This window comes from Lytechinus variegatus, chromosome 15 (assembly GCF_018143015.1).
Source record: "Lytechinus variegatus isolate NC3 chromosome 15, Lvar_3.0, whole genome shotgun sequence".
NCBI classification, from domain to species: Eukaryota; Metazoa; Echinodermata; class Echinoidea; order Temnopleuroida; family Toxopneustidae; genus Lytechinus; species Lytechinus variegatus.
The window spans coordinates 11,048,245-11,069,227 of NC_054754.1; the positions used below are offsets into that span (position 1 = coordinate 11,048,245).

The 20,983-nt window shown below is 38.0% G+C and overlaps 1 protein-coding gene across 4 annotated transcripts in view; it reads left to right on the forward strand.

Annotated features, from left to right (window-relative positions):
* Positions 1 to 20,983, forward strand: part of LOC121428694 (protein transport protein Sec16A-like) — a 49,796-nt gene that overhangs the window by 8,605 nt on the left and 20,208 nt on the right. For 2 of the 4 annotated variants that reach the window (XM_041625500.1, XM_041625503.1), the window contains exons 3-22: positions 451 to 3,125; positions 3,612 to 3,945; positions 4,785 to 4,876; positions 5,905 to 6,020; positions 6,632 to 6,855; positions 7,610 to 7,761; positions 8,250 to 8,311; positions 8,857 to 8,995; positions 10,442 to 10,660; positions 11,676 to 11,773; positions 12,733 to 12,814; positions 13,727 to 13,844; positions 14,625 to 14,736; positions 15,530 to 15,689; positions 16,131 to 16,217; positions 17,151 to 17,255; positions 17,935 to 18,154; positions 18,488 to 18,662; positions 19,160 to 19,316; positions 20,436 to 20,678. In XM_041625500.1, the coding sequence (XP_041481434.1) occupies positions 451 to 3,125; positions 3,612 to 3,945; positions 4,785 to 4,876; positions 5,905 to 6,020; positions 6,632 to 6,855; positions 7,610 to 7,761; positions 8,250 to 8,311; positions 8,857 to 8,995; positions 10,442 to 10,660; positions 11,676 to 11,773; positions 12,733 to 12,814; positions 13,727 to 13,844; positions 14,625 to 14,736; positions 15,530 to 15,689; positions 16,131 to 16,217; positions 17,151 to 17,255; positions 17,935 to 18,154; positions 18,488 to 18,662; positions 19,160 to 19,316; positions 20,436 to 20,678 (5,570 nt within the window). The remainder of the gene's footprint in view (positions 1 to 450; positions 3,126 to 3,611; positions 3,946 to 4,784; positions 4,877 to 5,904; positions 6,021 to 6,631; positions 6,856 to 7,609; positions 7,762 to 8,249; positions 8,312 to 8,856; positions 8,996 to 10,441; positions 10,661 to 11,675; positions 11,774 to 12,732; positions 12,815 to 13,726; positions 13,845 to 14,624; positions 14,737 to 15,529; positions 15,690 to 16,130; positions 16,218 to 17,150; positions 17,256 to 17,934; positions 18,155 to 18,487; positions 18,663 to 19,159; positions 19,317 to 20,435; positions 20,679 to 20,983) is intronic. The other 2 variants (XM_041625501.1, XM_041625502.1) reach the window with 2 other exon arrangements.

Genomic DNA, 20,983 nt, shown 5'->3' on the forward strand with positions numbered 1-20,983 from the left:
GACGGCCAGTAATGGGGGCATCGACGGCCATGGCCGTCGATGGCCGTCGATTATTTCGAGGCCTGGACTATACTATTTCTTTCTAGTTTATTTGTGGGATCATCATGGTTTAGTAATCTGACTCCTTCCTTTTAATTGGATGGTCGATAACTGGAATTCCAAGAAATTATGTTTCCCTGGATCCCGTTGTAGTGAATGGGAACACGAGTTCCTTGAAATACTTGTGTGCTGGAATGGCAGCCAGATTAATAACATCTTCACTCTGCTGAGTGAATACAAATGCTCCATAACTTAAGGTTTATTATTATTATTTTATCAATAAATGCAGTTCTGAGTATTGAATTGTTAACAATGTATCATACATGTAAAGAGATTTGTTCTAATTGACAGAATTCAATTCAATATCACGAAACATTACATTGAATTGTATTCCTGGTTTATTCATGACAGGATCTGCTGACGGAAATTCTGCAGGCTTCTTCGACCACAATCAACCAAATATGAACCAGTGGGGCTTTCCCCCTCCGGACCAGACCTCTGCTCCAGGGGGAATTCCCCAAACCTCACAGCACCAGCAACAGTATCAGCCCCAGCAGACTCCCCAGTTCTACAACCCTGCCGAGTTTCAGAAAGCTGCACCTGGCCAGCAGCCAGAGATCTTCAACCCTTATGGCGGAGGTAATGCTTATCAGCCACAGCAACCCTTATCTCAAGATGGTTTTCAGCAGCAGAATGACTTCAGCCAGCAGCAGTTCAACCAGAATGACCATGGAGGAAGTCTACCCCAACCGCAGCAACAGCCACAGAACCCTGAGGTTGCTGATGGACAAGTTCCCTATCAGCAGGGTTGGCAAGGGTATGGTGCACCAGCTGATTCTGCTGAACAACAGGATAGCCACTGGCAAAACCAAGATAACCATACAGGACAACAGGCCAATGCTAGTTATCCATCTGATCCATACTCTTATTCTGGGTATGGGTATGGAACAGATATGCATGCCCCCACTAGCAATCATCAAGAAAGTGGTCAGTCTGAAAATCCCACTCAGAAATTTGAGCAGGAAGATTCCTCAGGAAACTCAGGATTTGGTGCATTTTTCCATGATGATGGATCAGACTTTGTGATATCAAGCGATAAAGGGAGTGAACAGGTTAGTGCAAATGTGAGCGAAAGGACTAGCCCTAATATGGTTCTACCTGATTCCAATAGCCAATTACAAATGGATGAACAAGGACATTTACAAGAAAGTGCACAATCTGAAAAGGAGCAATCAAACTCAAATATAGAGCATTTCCAACTCTCTCCGCAAAGTAACAGTCACATAGCTACACCAGTTCATGATCAAGTTCCAGAAAGAAACATGGCTACACTGGGAGATATGCAGGACAAGACAACAGAATCATCTGAGTCATCTGTATTGAATCAAGACAGTCAAAGTGTTGCTGTCCCAAGCAGCACATTTGGTTCTTCCCATGATCTTGGTAGTGCAATGACTGAACACAGTAATTTTGAGGAACTCAATACAGAGTCATTGGGAGTCAATCAAACTCCTGATGATAGGAATGTACAACATTCAGAACCACACACGAACATTGAGCCTGCCCAATCTGAATTATCTATACCTGACTCATTAGTATCAAACCCTGCTGAGAATGTTGGTGTGGTCCATGAGTTGCTGTCAGTACCTGTATCATCTCTCTCAGTAGAGGCCAATCAACAAGACTCGGATTCATTGCTGAATCCAACACCACCTGCTGTATCTCAAGAACAATCACTCTCCTCTTCGCAGAGTGATGGTGGTGATCTTCCAAGCAGAGGTGATGGGCTTGAGAATACACCTATACCCGCAACAAATTTTGGACCACCTTCAACCCAAAATGTTGGTCAAACTGATGCATCTGTTTTTTCCGCACAGACCTTACCACACCTTCACCAGCAAACACAGGAGCAACCCTACCAACAACCACAACAGCAGTCCTCTGCGAATTCTAGCCAGTCAGACCTGACCTCACCCCCAAATCTACCTTTGCTCTCTACCCAGTCATCCCTAGAAACAAAGAAGGCTTCAGAGCCAGAGGACAATAGAAAACAACGCTCAGACTCACTCTCATCAGGCTCTCACCCAAGTGCTTTTCGACAAGTGCGTAGTATTCACGGTCATAGAGATATCTCTGTTAATCCTTCCCCACCCTTGTGGCAGGCAGAAGTCCCAGCTCTTCCAGGAAATATTCTTTTGGCTCCTGCTTTGAATATATCAACCAGTATAAATCCAATAATCCCTAGTAGTACTTTATCATCACCATCACTTTCAACTCCAAGGCAGCTTGCAGACACTGTCGCATCTGTTAGTGTGCCTCCAGTACCATCAGTTGCTGCTTCTCTTCTTGCAGGGACTAATATTCCTGGCCCAAAACCGCCAGTTAGCAGTAATAGTCAACCAAGTGCAACATCAGCACCAACTCCTGTTCAACAGGTAACCCAGAGTGTTTCACAATTGGATATCAGCAAAACTGTGCCTAACACATCAGCATCTGCTGTTCCCTCATTAAGCAATCCTCAAAGTGTCCCAGTAAGTCAACAGCCCCAACTTCCAAACCCTACCCCAAACCCAAATCCCAGTACAAACCCAGTTGCCTATGTCCAACCTGTTTCCCTGTCACAACCTAATCCCATTCAGCCAACCACTCAGCAACAAAACATTGTCCAGCCACAAGCTAGTCAAGCACAGCCAGGAGTGTCAATCCAAGGAGTACAACCAACTAATCCTGCTGTTGTACCTCAGGTATCTGGTGTTGTCACTGCTTCCCAGCAGCAATCCCAGCAGTTTAGTAGTACCCTGCCAATCCAGCCCCAGCAAAATAATATGAACAATCCACCAGTGCAACAGCAAAGTTCTGTTCCTGGACAACAGGGTGTTACTCCAATGCAACCTCAGCAGCCATTACAACAGGATTACCACCAGCAGCAAATACCACAGCAGCAACAACAGCAGCAACAGCAAGTACCACCACAACAGCAGCAACAGCAAGTACCACCACAACAGCAACAACAGCCATTTTCACAGCAGCAACAACCACAAGGACCCCAGAGTCAGCAGCCTGGTTACAACCAGTATCCTCCTGGGGTAAGTTTTATATCTTATCAAATCTTGCCTGTTAATTTGTGGTCTCAGACTTATAGTAATATCTTTCCTTTTTTCAATAAAGACACACTCCTCCCTGTAATTAATGTGAAGCATTTTGTTTGTGTGTGTGGGTGTGTGTAGACCAGATTTTTCAAGCATGTATTATTTATGTGTAACTTGTGTTAAATTTCTTATTACAATTTTGTGGTCCCGAGAATTTGACTTTGACATTATTGACAATCAACATATCTATATCACCGTAATGAATTCTCTGATTAAGAATAAAGCTATTTGAAAGGATAGGTGTTTATTGAAAATAAATGTGTGTAATTTCATAACAAATGTCTACTACATTCTTGTAAAGAAAAGAAAGCATTGACAGTGAGTCGGGTATATTTCAGCTCCTTCAATTGGTAATGCCTGTATGTTATTATTTCATTTGACCATAAGATACATATTTCTGTCCCTTTCTTTTACCCCACACAGCAGGGAGGCCAGTATTATCCCAACCCAGCCAACAGGCAGCCCTATCCTCAGGGTGGCTACTACCAAGGTGGTGGGTACGGGCCGGGCTACAGGGGCTACGGGTATGGCAGCCCTTACGCTCGCCAAGGCTCCTACTCCAGGCAAGATCCCTACTACCAGGGGTACAGCCAGCACATGCAGCGGAGTCAGCAGAGAACTGCCGATGCCCAGGGATGGGAAAGGCCACAGTCTAGGCAGGGGAATGAGAGACCAAGGTCGCGGCAGGGATGGCCGGATGAGCAGGATTATGATCCAAGGTATCAGAGGAGTAGGAGGGATCCTCGTTATTATGGAGGTATGTTAGTAGCATCATTCTCTTGAACCATTTAGCAAAACATTGTTCTAAACATATTTGAAAGTATGTGAAATGAGACCCAATTAATTGTGAAACCTAGGCTTATTTACCGCCCATTTTGTCAAATTGTCTTCACCATTGCCAATGCTTATTTTGTTCATTTCTTTGTGATTAATTTACAGAAAAACATGAGGAATGATAATTGCAGCAATGATTGTCAATACTAAATGCACTATTCAGTAACGGTACTAGCAATGAATGATCAATACACTAACAGTGGTCAATACAAAATTCAAACACAGTGATCAATACAATAGGTCTTTATGACCAATGAACAAAGATGAGAACTGATTTCATGATTACTTGATTAATAATATATATTTGAATGTTTTATGAAGTCATTAAGACATAATCAAGGTAAAATTACAATATTTACAACTTAAGACAGATCAGAGTGATTATGGCAAAAGGCAATAATAACAAAAATAAAGGTTAGCAAACAAAACAATAAAATACAAGGCAAACATACTAGCAACATAGCATTGTTAAGTTAATGATAATTCTTGATGGCTAATACTTCTTGATTGCTTATACTCCATAGTAATTGTGGTGATGATAATGCTGATGATAATCATATTGAACGTGTTGATAATTTATAACAACAGTTATAGCTCTGAATTCTGCTCTTTGCACACAAAGTACATGTACTTCATGCATCTGTTATAAAGAAAATAGAAATAAAAAACATTCACTAGATTTTATGAATAAGAGCTGTTTTAAGATTTTGTTCTGAAGATGCTGTGGGTACAATTGACCAAGTTTGTTCTCTATTTTTTTAGGTGTTGACGAGTATGGTCGTCCATATGATAGACGTTATTATGAATACTACAGAAGGAAACAAATTGGACAATATAAAGACAGAGAATATCAGGTAATTGCAAGAAATTGTACTGGGCTATTTTGAGAATTTCACTTACAGGGAGAGAGAGGGTGATGATTTCCATGGAATATCACTTTTGATACACTATATGCACGTGTACAAGAAAGAGAGGATATTTCGTTGTGAGAGTTCATGATGTTGATAATATGACTCTGTTATAACCCAGATTTTGGTGTACAGATGTTTTTGCACTCTTTTGTTTACTCATCCAGCATATGGTTTTATAGTTTCATGATTGTAGTTTTGCTATTATGTGCAACCATGGGAATAATAAATATATAGAGTTGGATTTTTTTGGCAGAAATAGTTTATCTTGAAGGTGTTAAAGGTCAAGTCCAGCTCAGAAAAAATATGTTGATTTGAATCAATAGGGAAAATCAGACAAGTATAATTCTGAAAATTTCATCAAAATCGGATGTAAAATAAGAAAGTTATGACATTTTGAAGTTTTGCTTATTTTTCACATTGTATTTAAATGCACAATTTAGTCACATGCAAATGAGAGAATCGATGATGTTCCTCACTCACTATTTCTTTTGTTTTTTATTGTTTGAATTATAAAATATTTCAATTTTTACAGATTTGACAGTAAAAAGACCAACTTGACTGAAACATAAAATGTTAAACAATGGTTATTTTACGTGTTCAGGGTGAAATAAAAGTTTGTTTAACAGGACAATGAGGAAAAAATTGAATATTTCATGTATAAGATGAAATTAAGATAAAACTTAAGAATGTCATAACTCTTTTTACATCTGATTTTCATGAAATTTTCAGTGTTGTGCTTGTTGGATTTTCTCTTTTTATTAAAATCCACTTTTTTTGGGGGTGGACTTGTCCTTTAAATTATATTTGTATTATCCTTGTAACGCAGTGTGCATTACAGCTGCTCTGCTAAAGTCACGGTAATTAGCCTGCATTACCGAAGAGCGCTTAGAGAGTCATGGTAAAGTAAATGTTTAGCGCTATGTAACAAGTATAATTATTATAATTATTATTCTTATCACGTTTTTTTCCAGAAATATTATGAGCAACAGAGGAATAGGTCTGGTTCCCAACAATACTCACAAGATTCATCTTTGAATGCTTCAGATGCCTCACAAACAGAGAAGAAAGATGCCAGTCAGAATGAAAGGTAAGTTTATTCTCTTCTTCCCATCAAACTTCTGATTAAAATGAAAATTTCGGGAAAGGTGGAAAGAGTCATTATCAAAATTGTTTTGTAGTGTTCAGGAAGAATACCATGAAATAATGATGCACTGCAGAAAATTGATGTCAAACTCCCCTCACATTCAAATTAAGATAATAGCATATAATTTTTGCGTAGTCCCGTACATGCGTATTTGTGTGCAGCGCCTGTAGCCTTCTGAAGATTTGAGCCAATTTTTTATAATTTTGTTGGTTATGATTTATTACAGAAAATGCCAGTTTTTAGGTGCATTATAATTGGCCTTTAACAATCTTATTGAGGCAGTGGAACTACATTTGATTTTTTTTAATTCCCGGCTAGGCATTCTACAGTAACCACTGGGGTTCAATACAAAATTGGGTCCCGAAACTTAAAGGTTATCAATTAATTAATTTTAATGATTTACTCTACACTGCTGTCTATGCAATCAGTATTAGAAAAATGTGATACGATGATTGATAAGCTTTTTGTTTAGGGCTCCTTGTTTACGTGGAACCTACACTGTGGGAAAGATGATGAAATAACTGCTTTCTGCTCCCCTTTCCTAAAACCCCCAGTTTCTCAGAAGAATTCCATCACCAAGGCGGAGGCACACCTGAGCAGTACGGGTCAAATCAGAGTGCCATCTATCCTTCTGGGTATGACAATTACGACCCACGCTGGAGGAGAGATCAGGGCTACTACGACAGTGCGAACTCCTCCGACAGGGCTACTTACGACGGCAGTCAGTACTACAATCAAGATTATTCTTGGCAACAGGAAGAGCCACAACCAACTTCTTGTAAGCTGTCAATTTCCATCTAGGAATTCTTGCTATAGCTCTTGATTTTTTTTTATTACCATAGCATTATGTTATGATATGTTAGATCTATTATATTGGCCATATGGCACAAAAACTGTTGAGATCATTTTACAGGGCTGCCACTTTTTAATCAGAATTAGGAAATTATACATATTCAACATTTTTGGTGATGAAGAATTCCTTTTTTGTGTGTACAAAAGACCCACTCTAATTGTATTTTCTTTCCTTTTTAACCAATGTATGTGTAAATAGATTATGATGTTCAATGATACATGTATATGCCAATCTGTGTCCGTTGATATGTTTTAGTTTACGCTGAAACATTGTAATAAACAGAAGTATTAGGGTCTCCCCTTTGTGTAGACAGCCATGTTTTAGCACTCAAATTACAGAGCAGTGTTTTAAACTAGCGAGTGAGTAGCACTGGCCTATTCACTTCAGTAAGCTTATGTTTATTGGGTATCCTTGTGTTCAGCGTCCATCTGCATTTCAGCAATATTCAAGCCAAATATGCAAAGGTTTGACTAAAGCATAACATTTTCAAGTCGTGAATCTGAAAAACTACTCACACAAGTAGATAAATTAGAGTAATTACATTTAAAAATCAGCAATGCATCTTTTCCCCTTGAGCATGGAGACATGAGATTTTGTGATATGTGCTATCGGTATGTAAAATGATTGTTTTCTTTCATTATTGTTATTTTATCATTCTCATCACCTTTTTGTGTTTCAGACACACCCCCTCCACCAGAGAGACGTACCCCTGTGAAACATTCCTTACCCCACGTAATAGCCAGGTTTAGCCCCGGTGGTCAGCTCATCAAAGTCTTGCCTAACGTACCAGCTGATGGAATGCCAGCTATGGTGGAGATTCACAATGTAGAGGTCAGTGCCGAGACATTTCAACATATTATAAGAAATTTCATAGAAAATAGTGCATCTATGCATTGATGTCATATTGCCTCCATCTTAGAGGCTGTAGCCATTGCCTTGAATGCATTGGTGATCAGCAGCTGACGCATATCTGACAACTCTGTTTATACGTATTCCTATATCCTCCGAGGGAGGGCACTATGAGATAATGACATCATATGCATAAGGTTTAATTCAGTGAACAAATGAACTAGAACGGAATAACCAGATTAACTATCAAATAAAGAAAATGAAGAATATGTGAATTGAAAAGAAAAGAAAGGTATAACTGAAAGGAAAGAAAATAAGATAATTTTAACTAAAAACTAAGAAAACCATAAATAAATCAGGAAAAGTCCATCAATATAAATGAATAAATAAATAGTTCAATACATTAATATATGATATTATTTTTGATGAACCAATTGTCTTAGTGTTATTTTTTTCTTCTCTCTCTCTAGACAATGGTGGAGCATTGTGATGAAATTGCAGTATACAAAGGCTATCCGGGGCCGTTAATCAAGTAAGTTCCATTTTGATTTGCACCCCATCCTCTATGGGGGCAAGGTATTGAATAATTCAGCATTTTTATCAACACCTGTGATATCACGATAAGGCGATATATGTCTGATTCTCCATGAGTATTGCCAAACAATGTTCACTTACCATTTTGTTGTCCACCAGCTTAGGCTTGGGATGAGGAAATATATTTTAGGGTTGACATTCGATTCAATTCATTTATTTTTTTCAGATGTTACAATAATAATTGTACAAAGGTTAAAAAATTGGGTAGCACCCCAAGAATCTTATGCTTGTTGAGCAAGGTGCTTCCTTACAGAGAACAGCAACAATAAAAAAAATATAAACACAACATGAATAAGATATTTACATTGAACATAAACATATTTTATATTTATGACCAATTTCATGGATTCTGGTGAGTTTTGTTTGGGCGATAATGAGAAGAACGGGTATTAGACAAAGTGCCCATACGTCGTCACATCGCCATGTATCAGAATACTTCATGACGGACCCTTTTGCACTGCATGTTGATATATTTTTCTCTAGGGGAGAGACGCACAAGAATGATGTCTTACATTTTGCTGCAACCCAAGCAACGGATTGTAGGAGGAGCACTGACCTCTCAGACAAAGAATCAGCTGCTCTGCTCTGGGACCTGCTTGTCTTACTTTGTCGACAAAACGGGGTGAGCTACGTTTTAACAAGTTTAAACTCAAAATGAGTGTTGGTGTTGCGAATTTCATTTCACAAAGAAATGTGAATAAATATACTAGTTAATGAAGGAGTGTAATTCAACAGATTTGTAATGCTGATTATTATGCCTTGTTATGATTTGTAAATAATATTTCTTTGCCATGTGAAATAAGACTAATACATTTTTGCATGCATTTGGGGGCTGGAAATGAGAAGTCACATGAAGTATGACATTGTTTTCTTGTATTATGTATTTGAACGAGATATTGTTGTAAAATATGAGATGATCGGGAATGCCATGAAAGGGTGAGGGGGGGGGTGGGGTAACAAAGTAAGAAGAAGAAAAGAAAACAATAGGGGAAGGCGGGGTAAGTTGTGACAGTTTTTGCTTTTTGCATGTTAGAATTGATATGATTAATAATCTTGTCGAAATGAGTACCTTGCCTTGAAATTTCATTCTTCTGAAATATTTTCCACCTATATATAACTTTCTACCCCAACACTGAAAGTCATCGTGACCTTTGAAAAAACCGATGTCAAATGGCTCAACTTGCCCCATATATGGGGTAAGTTTGAGCCACCTTCTGGGGTAATTTGAGCCACAAAAACTATATAAAAAATGTATGGGGGAGAACCAGCATGTCAATTTTTTGTTTAAAGTCTTTTCACTTGCTAATTCTCTATAAATACTAACATCTTGTAAAAGGAAAAGAGCAGTCATGTAAATTTGCTCCTTTCAGCCTGCATTTCAATAGATTTTTATGGTTTGTTTGTTTTTTAAGATACATTACCACAGGAATTACCATGGCTCAACTTGCCCCATGCTGTTTGGCTCAACTTACCCCAGTCCGAACTTAGTGCGATAATTTTGTATCCACACATTTATTATGCATCCATCATATAAAAGACTATGACAAGAATGAAGATCCATACCTGGACTAATAATGTTGTTATCATGTCTTTATTATATTTAAAGACGTGTGTGTTTATAAAGCACTTATCTATTTCACACTCTTTTTTACTTTTTTGGCTGAAATTCACATTTTTCCCTCTAAAAAACTACTTTTTGTTTCAAAGTTGGAAACAATGTGGTGGGGTTAGGGGTTATGCTATGGGTCATCAATACATGACACCACCACAATGTCTGACTCATTCATTATTGGCCTGGGGCTGGTGGCTCAACTTGCCCCTATGCTCAACTTACCCCGCCTTCCCCTACTATTAAACAGATGTTCTTGGTCATGTAACTAAATGATAAGCCTATATTTTCTGAAAGAAAAAGTAATGAACTTATCTTTAATTCACATTTCCACTTCTCAAATTCACTGGCTCCACCACTATGGACAATATATTGTAGACTCCTGGAAGAAAAACGAGTCTAGAGATTTAAAGTCATCTAACCCTAACCCTTCTCTCCCGACACCTTTGCCCCCATCAGACTGTCGTAGAGACAGACATCTCAGATCTACTCCTCAAGGACCATCCAATGACAAGTAGGGAATCCTCCTCCCAAGAAGAAGCAGCGGAAGGAGAGGCATCGCAGGATGGAGCCGATGTATCCGACCTTCTCTCCGAGTTACCCAAGACTAATGATGCCCAAGATGCTGTGAAGCAGACGCATAGATTCAGAGAGCTGCTCTTGTTTGGCAGAAAGAAGGTAAGTTACATGATAAGAGAAAATAAAGACATTGAACAGAGCAAAAAATAGTAAGGTAAACAATGTATGTTTTTTGTAGGATATACCTGTCAAGTTTGAAGCATGTTGGCATACCTGTCATTCTGCTCACTTACCATTGTGTGGGAGTGTTGTGGTCTAGTGGTTACGACTCTTGTCTTTTAATCAGAGGGACGTGGGTTGGATTCCCAGCCATGGCATGTTTTCCTTCAGCAAGAAATTTACCCACATTGTGCTGCACTCAACCCAGGTGAGATGAATGGGTACCTGATAGGAAGGAATTCCTTTAATGCTCGAGCGCCTGATCAAGGTAGCCGTGCTAAAGCCGGGGTCATTATAACACTATCATGTTAAGCAGGGCCCGCTGGAAGAGCAGTTTTCGGGACTGAAGTGGCTACCAGGGATAAAATATGACGTTAGAATTATTATAATGATTATTATAATTATTGACTGCCCTGGGCCCCATTACATAAACATTAGCATTTGATTGTAGAATAAATTATTATGATTGCTGCAATTGCCCACAATGTACTATCAGCTAGGAAAGTCATTGGCATGATCTGTCGCTAAGCTATGTGTTACTTGACCCGGCTCTCATTTAGAAAAGGATTCTGCACTTCTTGTCCTAACCCATTTTCTCCTGTAGTCCCATGTCATGTAACGACATCACATACAAGACTCTTCTATGACACATAACATGGCAAGTGCTGATACAATGGCAACCAAACTTGTGTGGTAGATGCACTAGGGGTAACATCATGTTGTAATAGCATTGAAGGTCACATGGTGAAGTCAAAGGTCATTTGAAGTGAGACATTGAAGTTTACCTGCAAATATTTTTTTTTTGTGAAGTCAAACTTGGTTAGGATCTACTTGGGGAAATATTCATTTATGTAATCGTGGGTGGCTTGGCATAATCCGGCTATTGCCTTGTTAAAGGGCCCATTATAAATGAAAAAAATAACATATTTTTGTTTCATATCTTGTGTAATTATAGGAAGCCTTGGAGTGGGCCATGAAGAAAGGACTGTGGGGTCATGCTCTCCTCTTAGCTAGTAAAATGGATAACAGAACACACGCAAGTGTCATGACAAGGTAATTAGCTCAGGCATATTATATGTGAAAGGTTTCCAAGATAGATGCATTTAGGTCGCTTAGCGATTACATTTTTTTTATTGAATTCCCCAAATTGTATGTTTATGACTTGTTCTTGGTTGTTTTGTCAAAAAGATAATTGATTGCTTTGAAAATCTAATATTTTCTTTTCATGAATTCCCAAAATTGAATGTTTATGATTTGTTCTTCTTATTATTTTTTTTGTGGGGGGGGGGGTTAAGATTGATATTTGGAAAACATCAAGCCTGGATGAGATTGCTTTTTGCTTTTTTTTATTTGATGAAGTTATTAAATTAATTCAAGATCTGTCTAACGATGGTCAATAAGTAAATCATAACCTTGTTTAGGTGATTCCATGCTAGAAAAATTTGCCATTTTTAAAACATTTTTCAACCTGCTGTTCAAATGAACGAAGAACTTCAATTTGCTTCGTGGTAATATTAAAGTACTACTGGGAAGACTACTAGGTGAATTACAGCTTAAAATATTGCGTGTCGTACGGGACATTTCTGTGTCCCGTACAACACACAACATCTTCACCTTTAATTTACCCATAATCAGTTATTTTGTGTTCGCTATTAATTTTTCACATGACTACCCACTATAGCTTTATCATCGACAAAAAACTATTTTATTGCTCAAGCATTCAGCTAGGAATCTAGAAATTATTGTCAAAATGTCCTGTACGACACATATGGAATCGGCCGTTTTTGAAAAACAGAGTGTTCAGGTTGGAACCATATCCGTAGAGGTGTCCTCCCTAGGAGTTATCCTGTGAGGGGAGCATTTCAAGAAACAAAGAGTCAGTTATTTATCTCTGACCTTTTATTATAATCCCCTGAAATCATTGCACCTGATTGGCTCAGAGCAAATTTCCAAGTAAATAATCACCAGCAGGATGTCTCGTGAAACACTTCCATTGATCTCTTGTGATACAGGTTTGCCAACAGTCTTCCAATGAACGATCCTCTGCAGACTCTATACCAGCTGATGTCAGATAGACAGCCTGCTGCTGTCACTGTAAGTACTTTGTAAGCGAAGATTGGGGGAAGATTCTTGTTCAAGAGATCCAAGTTCTCTGATGACTTTAAGGTTGTATTCTTGAGAGACACACTCTCCCGCATCTTTGACCTGTTTAGGCTTGATCATGGGGAGAAGCATCTTGATTGGGGGCATTGGCTTTTCTTTCCTGCGCCTTTCCCTCTATGTCAGCAGTGCATGTTTAATCAAAAGGGGCAGCTGCCTTCTTGAAGCGTCGTCTCCATGCATTCATTGTTTTGTATGTGCTTCCCATGAGTCCTGACTTATTTTGCACAATGTTGGGATTACATGTTAGAGAGGTACATTTGTATATTAAGCAAGTAATTACCATTGGTGAAGGTGATGGGCAAACTATCATCTCCGAAGCAAAGTGGATGTAGCTATCTTTCCAGCTTGCTGAGGAAGTGATAGTTTGGTATCTTCGCCAAGTCAAGAGATGATTATCTGCATCATATGCCACATCTGAATCTATTTACCTATGAAGGAAGAAAATTATAATTATCTACAAACAATGATTTTGCCTTGTTGGTGCATTTCTTATTTTGTATGATAATGATATTGGGAAAAGCTATACGATGTTGTGTAGTAGTAACACAAGCTAACAATATGTAAGTTATTATGGCATCACAAAGGAATTTTACCCCCATTGCATAAAATGGGAAACTAAAAAGAAAAATGAATAGGAAAGAGACCATTTGATGCCAATAAGGACAGTGTGACGGCAAATTAAATTCTCAGGTTAACTTGATTGACCAGTCTAAGAAATATTTTTTGTTAAAATAATTTTTTTTGGGATGATAGGTTTCATCTCTCTTATTCAATAGTAATGTAATAAATTTTGTACCAACTACTAAAGAATTATTGATTTAACTCGTAATTCTTCTCTTGTAGAGCTGCAATGATGAAAAGTGGGGTGACTGGCGCCCTCACTTGGCCATGGTGATGTCTAACCTGAGCAGCAGTGCCGATGTCGGCTTCAAGAGCGTTGTGACCTTGGGTGATTCATTATGTAAGTCATTTGTCTTTCACAACACCAAATTGAAGGCAATTAGTAAAGCTAATATGGGTGCTATTTCATAGGACTTCTTATAGTAACAAGTTTGCAATAACTGTTTTAAGCTACTGAAATCATTTGATTTGATTGGCTGATAGTCAACTTGTTATAAATATTGAGCATTAACAAGTCTTTATGAAATGGGACCCAGATGTTGGTAGGCATAGAGACCTGGGGTGTGTTTCGCAAAGATTTAAGTATGACTTAAGTCGCACTTAAATGCCGACATGTACATGATATGCAACGCGCGATCTTATTGATAGATACGCAGTAGTGCGCGTCCTCATGGCACAATCTGACCAATGCGGTCAAGCCTTTCATACAGTACGCAACTCGGCATTTAACTGCGACTCTAAGTCATACTTAAATCTTTGTGAAACACCCCCCTGTTTGCCATATGATAATTGATGAAAGTAAGATATTGTGCTGATTCATGAACACAATGAAAAAGCGGTTTGAGCTACAAATCTTTAAAAAGTTATCAGTTGCAGTAAATTAAACAGGATTGATTTAAGACTTAAGTTTGATAGGATGACAACTTGAGCTGCATTGTTTTGAAGCTTCTGAAGCTATGAAACTTGTTTCGAGGTAAATTGAAGGGTAATGCAAATGGAAACAAATGAAGAAGGAAAGACATATTGTGGGCTTTCATTCACAGTTTACCAGTCACGTAGGTTTGACGGTGCATTGTGAATTTACACAACTTTCTCTGTGCTTCCTATTGTAATCCTACAGCATCAAGAGGTCTCCTACATGCATCTCAGTTCTGTTACCTGATGGCACAGGTAGGCTTTGGTATCTATAGCAAGAAGACCACAAAGATAGTACTCCTTGGATCAAGTCACAAGTAAGTTTGTACATTTCTTTCTTCTATTTTCTCCTGCATTCATTTATGATGCATAAACAATACATTATATAATACAACCGGTGTAAATTTCAATAGTATATAATTTTGTAAAATAAATATCTTGAGTAACTTCCAAAGATGCAACAAGAAAGGTAAATGTACAGGTTTGTCATGATTCATTCAACATTGTATAATGCACAAGAAGGACTGTTGTTGCCAGTGAATGTGCTTGGAGGCTTGACAGTCTGGACCTTCTCTCGTCAAACTCAACTTTGAAATGTTAGTGACAAATGTGATGTTTCATAACGATTTTGCAACTGATTGTGAATATCAGATACAAATTATGAACTGATAATAATAACAACAACAACAATTGGATTTATATAGTGCTGTTGATGTTATAAGAGAAGTTAAGGTTTATGGTTATATAAGTGTGTTTTGAGATGTTTTTTGAAGAGGTCAAGAGAAGAAAGGTTTCTGAGAGGTGGAGGGAGTTTGTTCCAAAGATGGGGGACAAGAGATTGAAAAGAGTTTCAGTTATAAACTGATAACCATGTACTTTCCATTGCAAGATGTTGATAAATAATCAATTGCATACTGTTGATTAATTAAAAAGATTTATTGATTACTTTAGTACCTATATACAATCATTAGCATCTTTCTTGATCTCTCCATTAGATTACCCAGTAAAAAAAAAAGAATTACAATACCATTGTCATTCCTGCATAGTGTACATGCCAGTGTGTATACTACAGTATATAATTTAGAATTCTATCTCTCTGTCCATATTCAGCCTACCCTTTAGCAAGTTCTCCACCAACTCAGCTATCCAACTGACTGAGATCTATGAATATGCTCAGATGCTGGCAAACAAGCATTTCCTCATACCCAACTTCCAGGCATATAAATTCATCTACGCCTGCAGGCTCGCTGACTTTGGCTTTACGTCACAGGTAAAAAAATACTTTCAGATACAAACATGTAGCTGGAAAATTATTAATTATCACGGTTCAAACTCATTGCTATTTTGTATGATTATTGTACACTCGACATATTAAAACAGTATTTGAAATATACTTGTAAAATTATTGATTTTCTCCAAAATATTGCCTAGAATCATTCCAGAAAAAAACTATTAACTTTGTTTTTTGTGTTGTTTTGCTCTTGTTATTGTAGTTGATAGAATTTTGAATATGTACTTGAATAAATGTTATAGCCATGCAAAATAGATTTCTTAACAGAGAAAAAACATTGAAGGAAAAATGTGCTCCACAATCTTTGAGTAATTGCCATGAAAGAGAGAAGTGTAAATTGAAGTAAGAATTGCTTGCAGACCAAATATGTTGTAATTTCAAATTAGTAAGTCAAGTTGCTTGTCTTTCCTTTCCCAACAGGCATTGAGGTATTGCGAAACAATAGCAAACACAATCCAATGCTCTCCTAACTACTATAACAGTACGCTTGTAAGCCAAGTGTGTCAGGTAAGAGTATGTCTGGTTTTTTAATTAATTTTGATAGATTAGCAGGTAAGATTAATCGTAATAATCGTGATATATATCGTTTTAATGGTGATTGCATTGGTGATGGTGATAATGATAAAATGTCCATTTATATAGCGCAGTTACTATTATTGTTTGTTTGGCATTACCTGTGCCTTGGAGGCGAAAAGCGAACTGAATCACTATGACCCACAGGTCTCTCCTCCCGATATAACTGATTGGGGGTAGAGTGCAGGTGGATCACTACACTGGGGTTTTCCCTTACTCTTGTACGAATAGTTCATATGTACATATACTCAACTGCGCTTTGATACTTTGTATCATAATATTACCCTGGCCGTAGCTAAAGCATTCAAGGAATACAATTCACCTCACCTGGGTTGAGTGCAGGACTATGTGGATAAATTTCTTGCTGAAGGAAATTACACCATGGCTGTGATTCAAACCCACAACCCTCAGTTTCAAAATCCAGAGACTAATCCACCAGGCCACAATGCTCCACGATGGTGATGGTGATGATGATGGTGGTGATCATAATGAGATGGTGATCATGATGATGATGGTGGTGATGATGATGATGGTGAAAATAATTATGTTAATGATAATTGATGATGAAATTAGAGATAATGACGGTTATGATGGATATTTTACCAACATGAAAGATCAGTATTTTTAGATTCATTCCTGTGTTATGATGTCGTCTTAGATACCAGGGGCATATTTTAGAAACTTGCACTTCAACGAAACTAAAAAGTGTTTTACGTGCATGCTTCGTTGGTTTAAAATCAAGTTGCATTTGATATTCGGAATTACACTTGCTCGCAACCCTTTAGGCAATACCCCCTGGACATCTAAACGTTACTTTGATGATAAATGAACGTTTATCTTCTCCATTTCCTTTTATCCCATCATCAGCTGTCACACAGATTAAAACACCATGATCCTGAGTTCCATGACCTTAGAGAAATCACAGAACCACAATGGATTGTCCCATTAGAGGCCATAGTCATGCAGATTAATGTAAGTGGCTTCCAAATCAAGTTTCTTGAGTACTAATCCCATCTCAGAAACTTTTCTAAACAGTTTAATTTTTCTTACCAGGAACCAGGTTTGACCTGGTTTCCAATATGAACCTTGAAATAGTGGTTAAGCTATTCATATCTCTGGTACAGGACACTGCCTCTACTAGTGCAGCATTAGAAAAAATTATGTTTGCAGATTATAATCTAGTGTACAAATCAACTATACAACCAGTTGCTATGGGCCCACATCTACAAACTTTTTATTTTAATTTTTAAACAAGTTCACACCTAGTTACCAATAATGCATTTAGCATTTCCATTTATTTGAAAGCAGGATAAAAGAGCATTGGAGATTAAATGCCTTGCTCACGGGCATAGCTGCCACGGCCGTGGATCGAACCCCTGACTTTCATGTATAGTCAGGCGCATTAGACCACTCGGCCACGGCACCTCGACTTGCTTGATAGAGCTTGATAGCGTTTCATTTCTTCATATGAACTTGAATATCAATTTTCAACAAAAGCAAGATTTGTGCATACAAGTTATCAGACTGCATATAACAAATCTGATGTAATCTCGGTTGGAAAATAGACAATAGATAACATGTGACATATCAACTTTATGATGTCAGTTATTTTCAATAAACATTGGACCATTTCTCTCTTTAATTCTAACAGGAGGGACAATTAAAACCACCCTCATCATCAGGCACCCCCATGCCGTGGGTGGAATCGTCCTCCAACCTGAGCACACTGGGCGTGGAGAGCACAGATGGAACAGTCCAAGGTGTGGGTGAAGGGGTGTCAGCATACCAGTATGAGGGATACCAGCAGGAGGGATACCAACAGGACCAGGTCGGAGGTCAAGGCTACGAAGGTCAAGATGACCAGCAACAAGGTTTGTGATAGGTCTTTTGTTTATTAAAAAAAAAGATTTTCAGGTAACAGTTTACAAAAGCCAACAGGAATATGGGAATCAACATATTCTCTATTCGAAAAAGATATATTTGAATCTCTTTTTTGTGGAATACTCCCCAGGGAGTGGAGTATAGTATTCATTGTATGCAGACAAGCCATGATGGGATGACAAGAGTGATAATATATTTGTTTGTTTTTGTATCTTTACAAATTTAAATAAAATTTTATTATATCTTATTCTGATGTATTAAGTGCTATATAATTACAGAATATTATTGTAAAATATAAACAATTAACTTCATATTTGTTGCAGTCAACCAGTATCAAGATCAGCAAACAGATCAACAACAGGTGCCCTTCTATGACTACAACCAGCAACAACAACAGCAAGATGGTACACAAACAACTGGTCAACAACAGCAACAACAACAACAAAATCCCTACTACCAATATGATAATTATCAGCCTTATAACACCCAGCCAATGAGGTACAAAGGACTTCAAAAGTATTTGAGAACTGTTTTCAGATGACCACTTAGTTTTTCATTGAATTTTCCTGATTTCACATTAAGCAGCTTTAGATATGTGATGCACCTTATATGATTCTCTTATTTGGCACCAAATGCAATAGTGGGCATGGACCAAGACCGGGATTTGCTGTACTCACACCTTAGAAGTTAAGTTGCAAATTTAGAGCTGCTCATTATTTTTAATCTGCAGTCGATACAGATTTCCATAATGAATTAATGACAATGACAACTGGAATAATTTAGTGTCTTTTTTTTCTCCAATGGTTCAACGCTCTTGTAAAGATTCTAGCAAAATGAGGGTTGTTTTTACAAGTAGTTATTGAACAAATCAAGCAAGGTACTTTCTTTGTGAATTACTAGTAGTGGTTTTAGCAAGGATCTTGTTTTATTTGGTTTAATTTTTAAATAGTGATTGTGTAAGACATATCTTATTTTCTTCCTATTGTGCCCTGCAGCAGTAACTTTCCCCCCAACCAGGACCCAGGGGCCTCGATAGGAAGTAACTTCTCAGAATACAGTACAACGACCAATCCATCGGAGACCGAGGGGGACTCAACTGAGTTTGAACAGAGTGGTGCTTCCCAGTTTGATTTCAATAGCTATAACAAAATGGTAAGGTCTGTGGAGCGTTTGATGAAAAGCTTTGGCAGGGATTTTTACTTGCTAATTTGTTCATAAGAATAACCAATTAGATGTAAAAATTTCTAGAAGCGTACAAACCTTGACAATCACTGACCACTTGCTCCTTGAAGCAAACTTCACATGTGGTAAAGTATTCGTAAGAAATCAAAGTCAAAATATTTATCACGTTTGTATTCTCTAAAGTACCTCTGCCTTCGGTGTAATTTCCAAAGCATTAGTGGATTGCATGTTTTAACAGGTCCTCTGAAAATTTTAAACTTTCCGCAAGCCATACAACTATTTGATAGTTAGGATACATGGATAATGATTGCAATCTTGACTGCGACACACCACAAACCATGTTGGTCCTCTTTCATCGACTTTCAATTGATGCAGCATAGCCTAAATCATAATAACAATATAGGGTATTTATATTGCGCACATATCCACCTTGTTAGGTGCTCAAGGCGCTCTTATATTACCCGGCTAAGCTAGGCGTTCGTAGCGCACAGAGCTTTTTAAGGAATTACTTCATACTGGTACCCATTTACCTCACCTGGGTTGAGTGCAGCACATTGTGGATCAGTTTCTTGCTGAAGGAAATTACGCCATGGCTGGGATTCGAACCCACGACTCTCTGTTTCAAAGTCCGAAGACTAATCCACTGGGCCACAACGCTCCACATGATGCCCATGTAACACACTACTTAGTGATAAATCATAGTGGCGAGTTATGCAACTGACTGCATTGAATATTTTGTGCAATAGGTTGTTTGAATAAATTGAAGTTTCATTTGCTAAGGTTTGCTATTCAGAGCCCTAATGGCTGCAAATAAGAAGGTTGTGGTATAAGTATGGCCAAATATCCATCATTCCTTGCCGATGATGGGCTAGAAAATTAAAAACAATGGCCACTGAAAATAGAATTGTATTGGATCAAATCTTTTTTTTTTGTAAACAGGTTTTTTTTTTCTCAACAGCCAAATATCTGTCATTCCCTTGCATATGATTGTCAAAAAAGAAGGAAACCATGAATACTGAAAATGGAATTGTATTAAATCAGATGTTTTATTTTTTTTGTTGTCATCATTTTTGAAACTTTTCTCAACAGCAGGTGCAGCAGAACAGGAGCCGGACCAACACCCTGAGTTCCATGGGCGGTCCGCCATCCCCCCAGAAGACCCTGACCCCGCCCGACTCCCCCAACACCTTCACCGCCCCCAGACCCAGGACCAGGACCACGTCAGGGGGGTCGACCGTATCGGTGGCCAGTCAGAAGGGGCAACAGAAGCAGCAGCAGCAACAGCAGCCCGAACCCAAGGAGACAAAACCACAGAATAAACCAAAACCAAAGGTAAGATTTCCCTAAGAAAGAGTGATACTGTGATAAACTATTTTTGTTTTTTTCTTTTTATATTTCATTTGTTTAATTAAACATTCATTCATTGTTTTCTTTGTCTCTTTTTTTTATTGTTAATGTTCTTTTTTTTGTTCTGTATTGTTTGCCTTTGCTCCAGTGTTGTTTATTTCAACTTTGCCTCGTTGAGTGTCTCTATTTATTTTCTATGTCAATGGCATACCATCAGTTACATGAACCTTTGACCAGACTGCACCCTGTCACACAAGGGATATATTAAATCATTATGAGAGAATAACAAT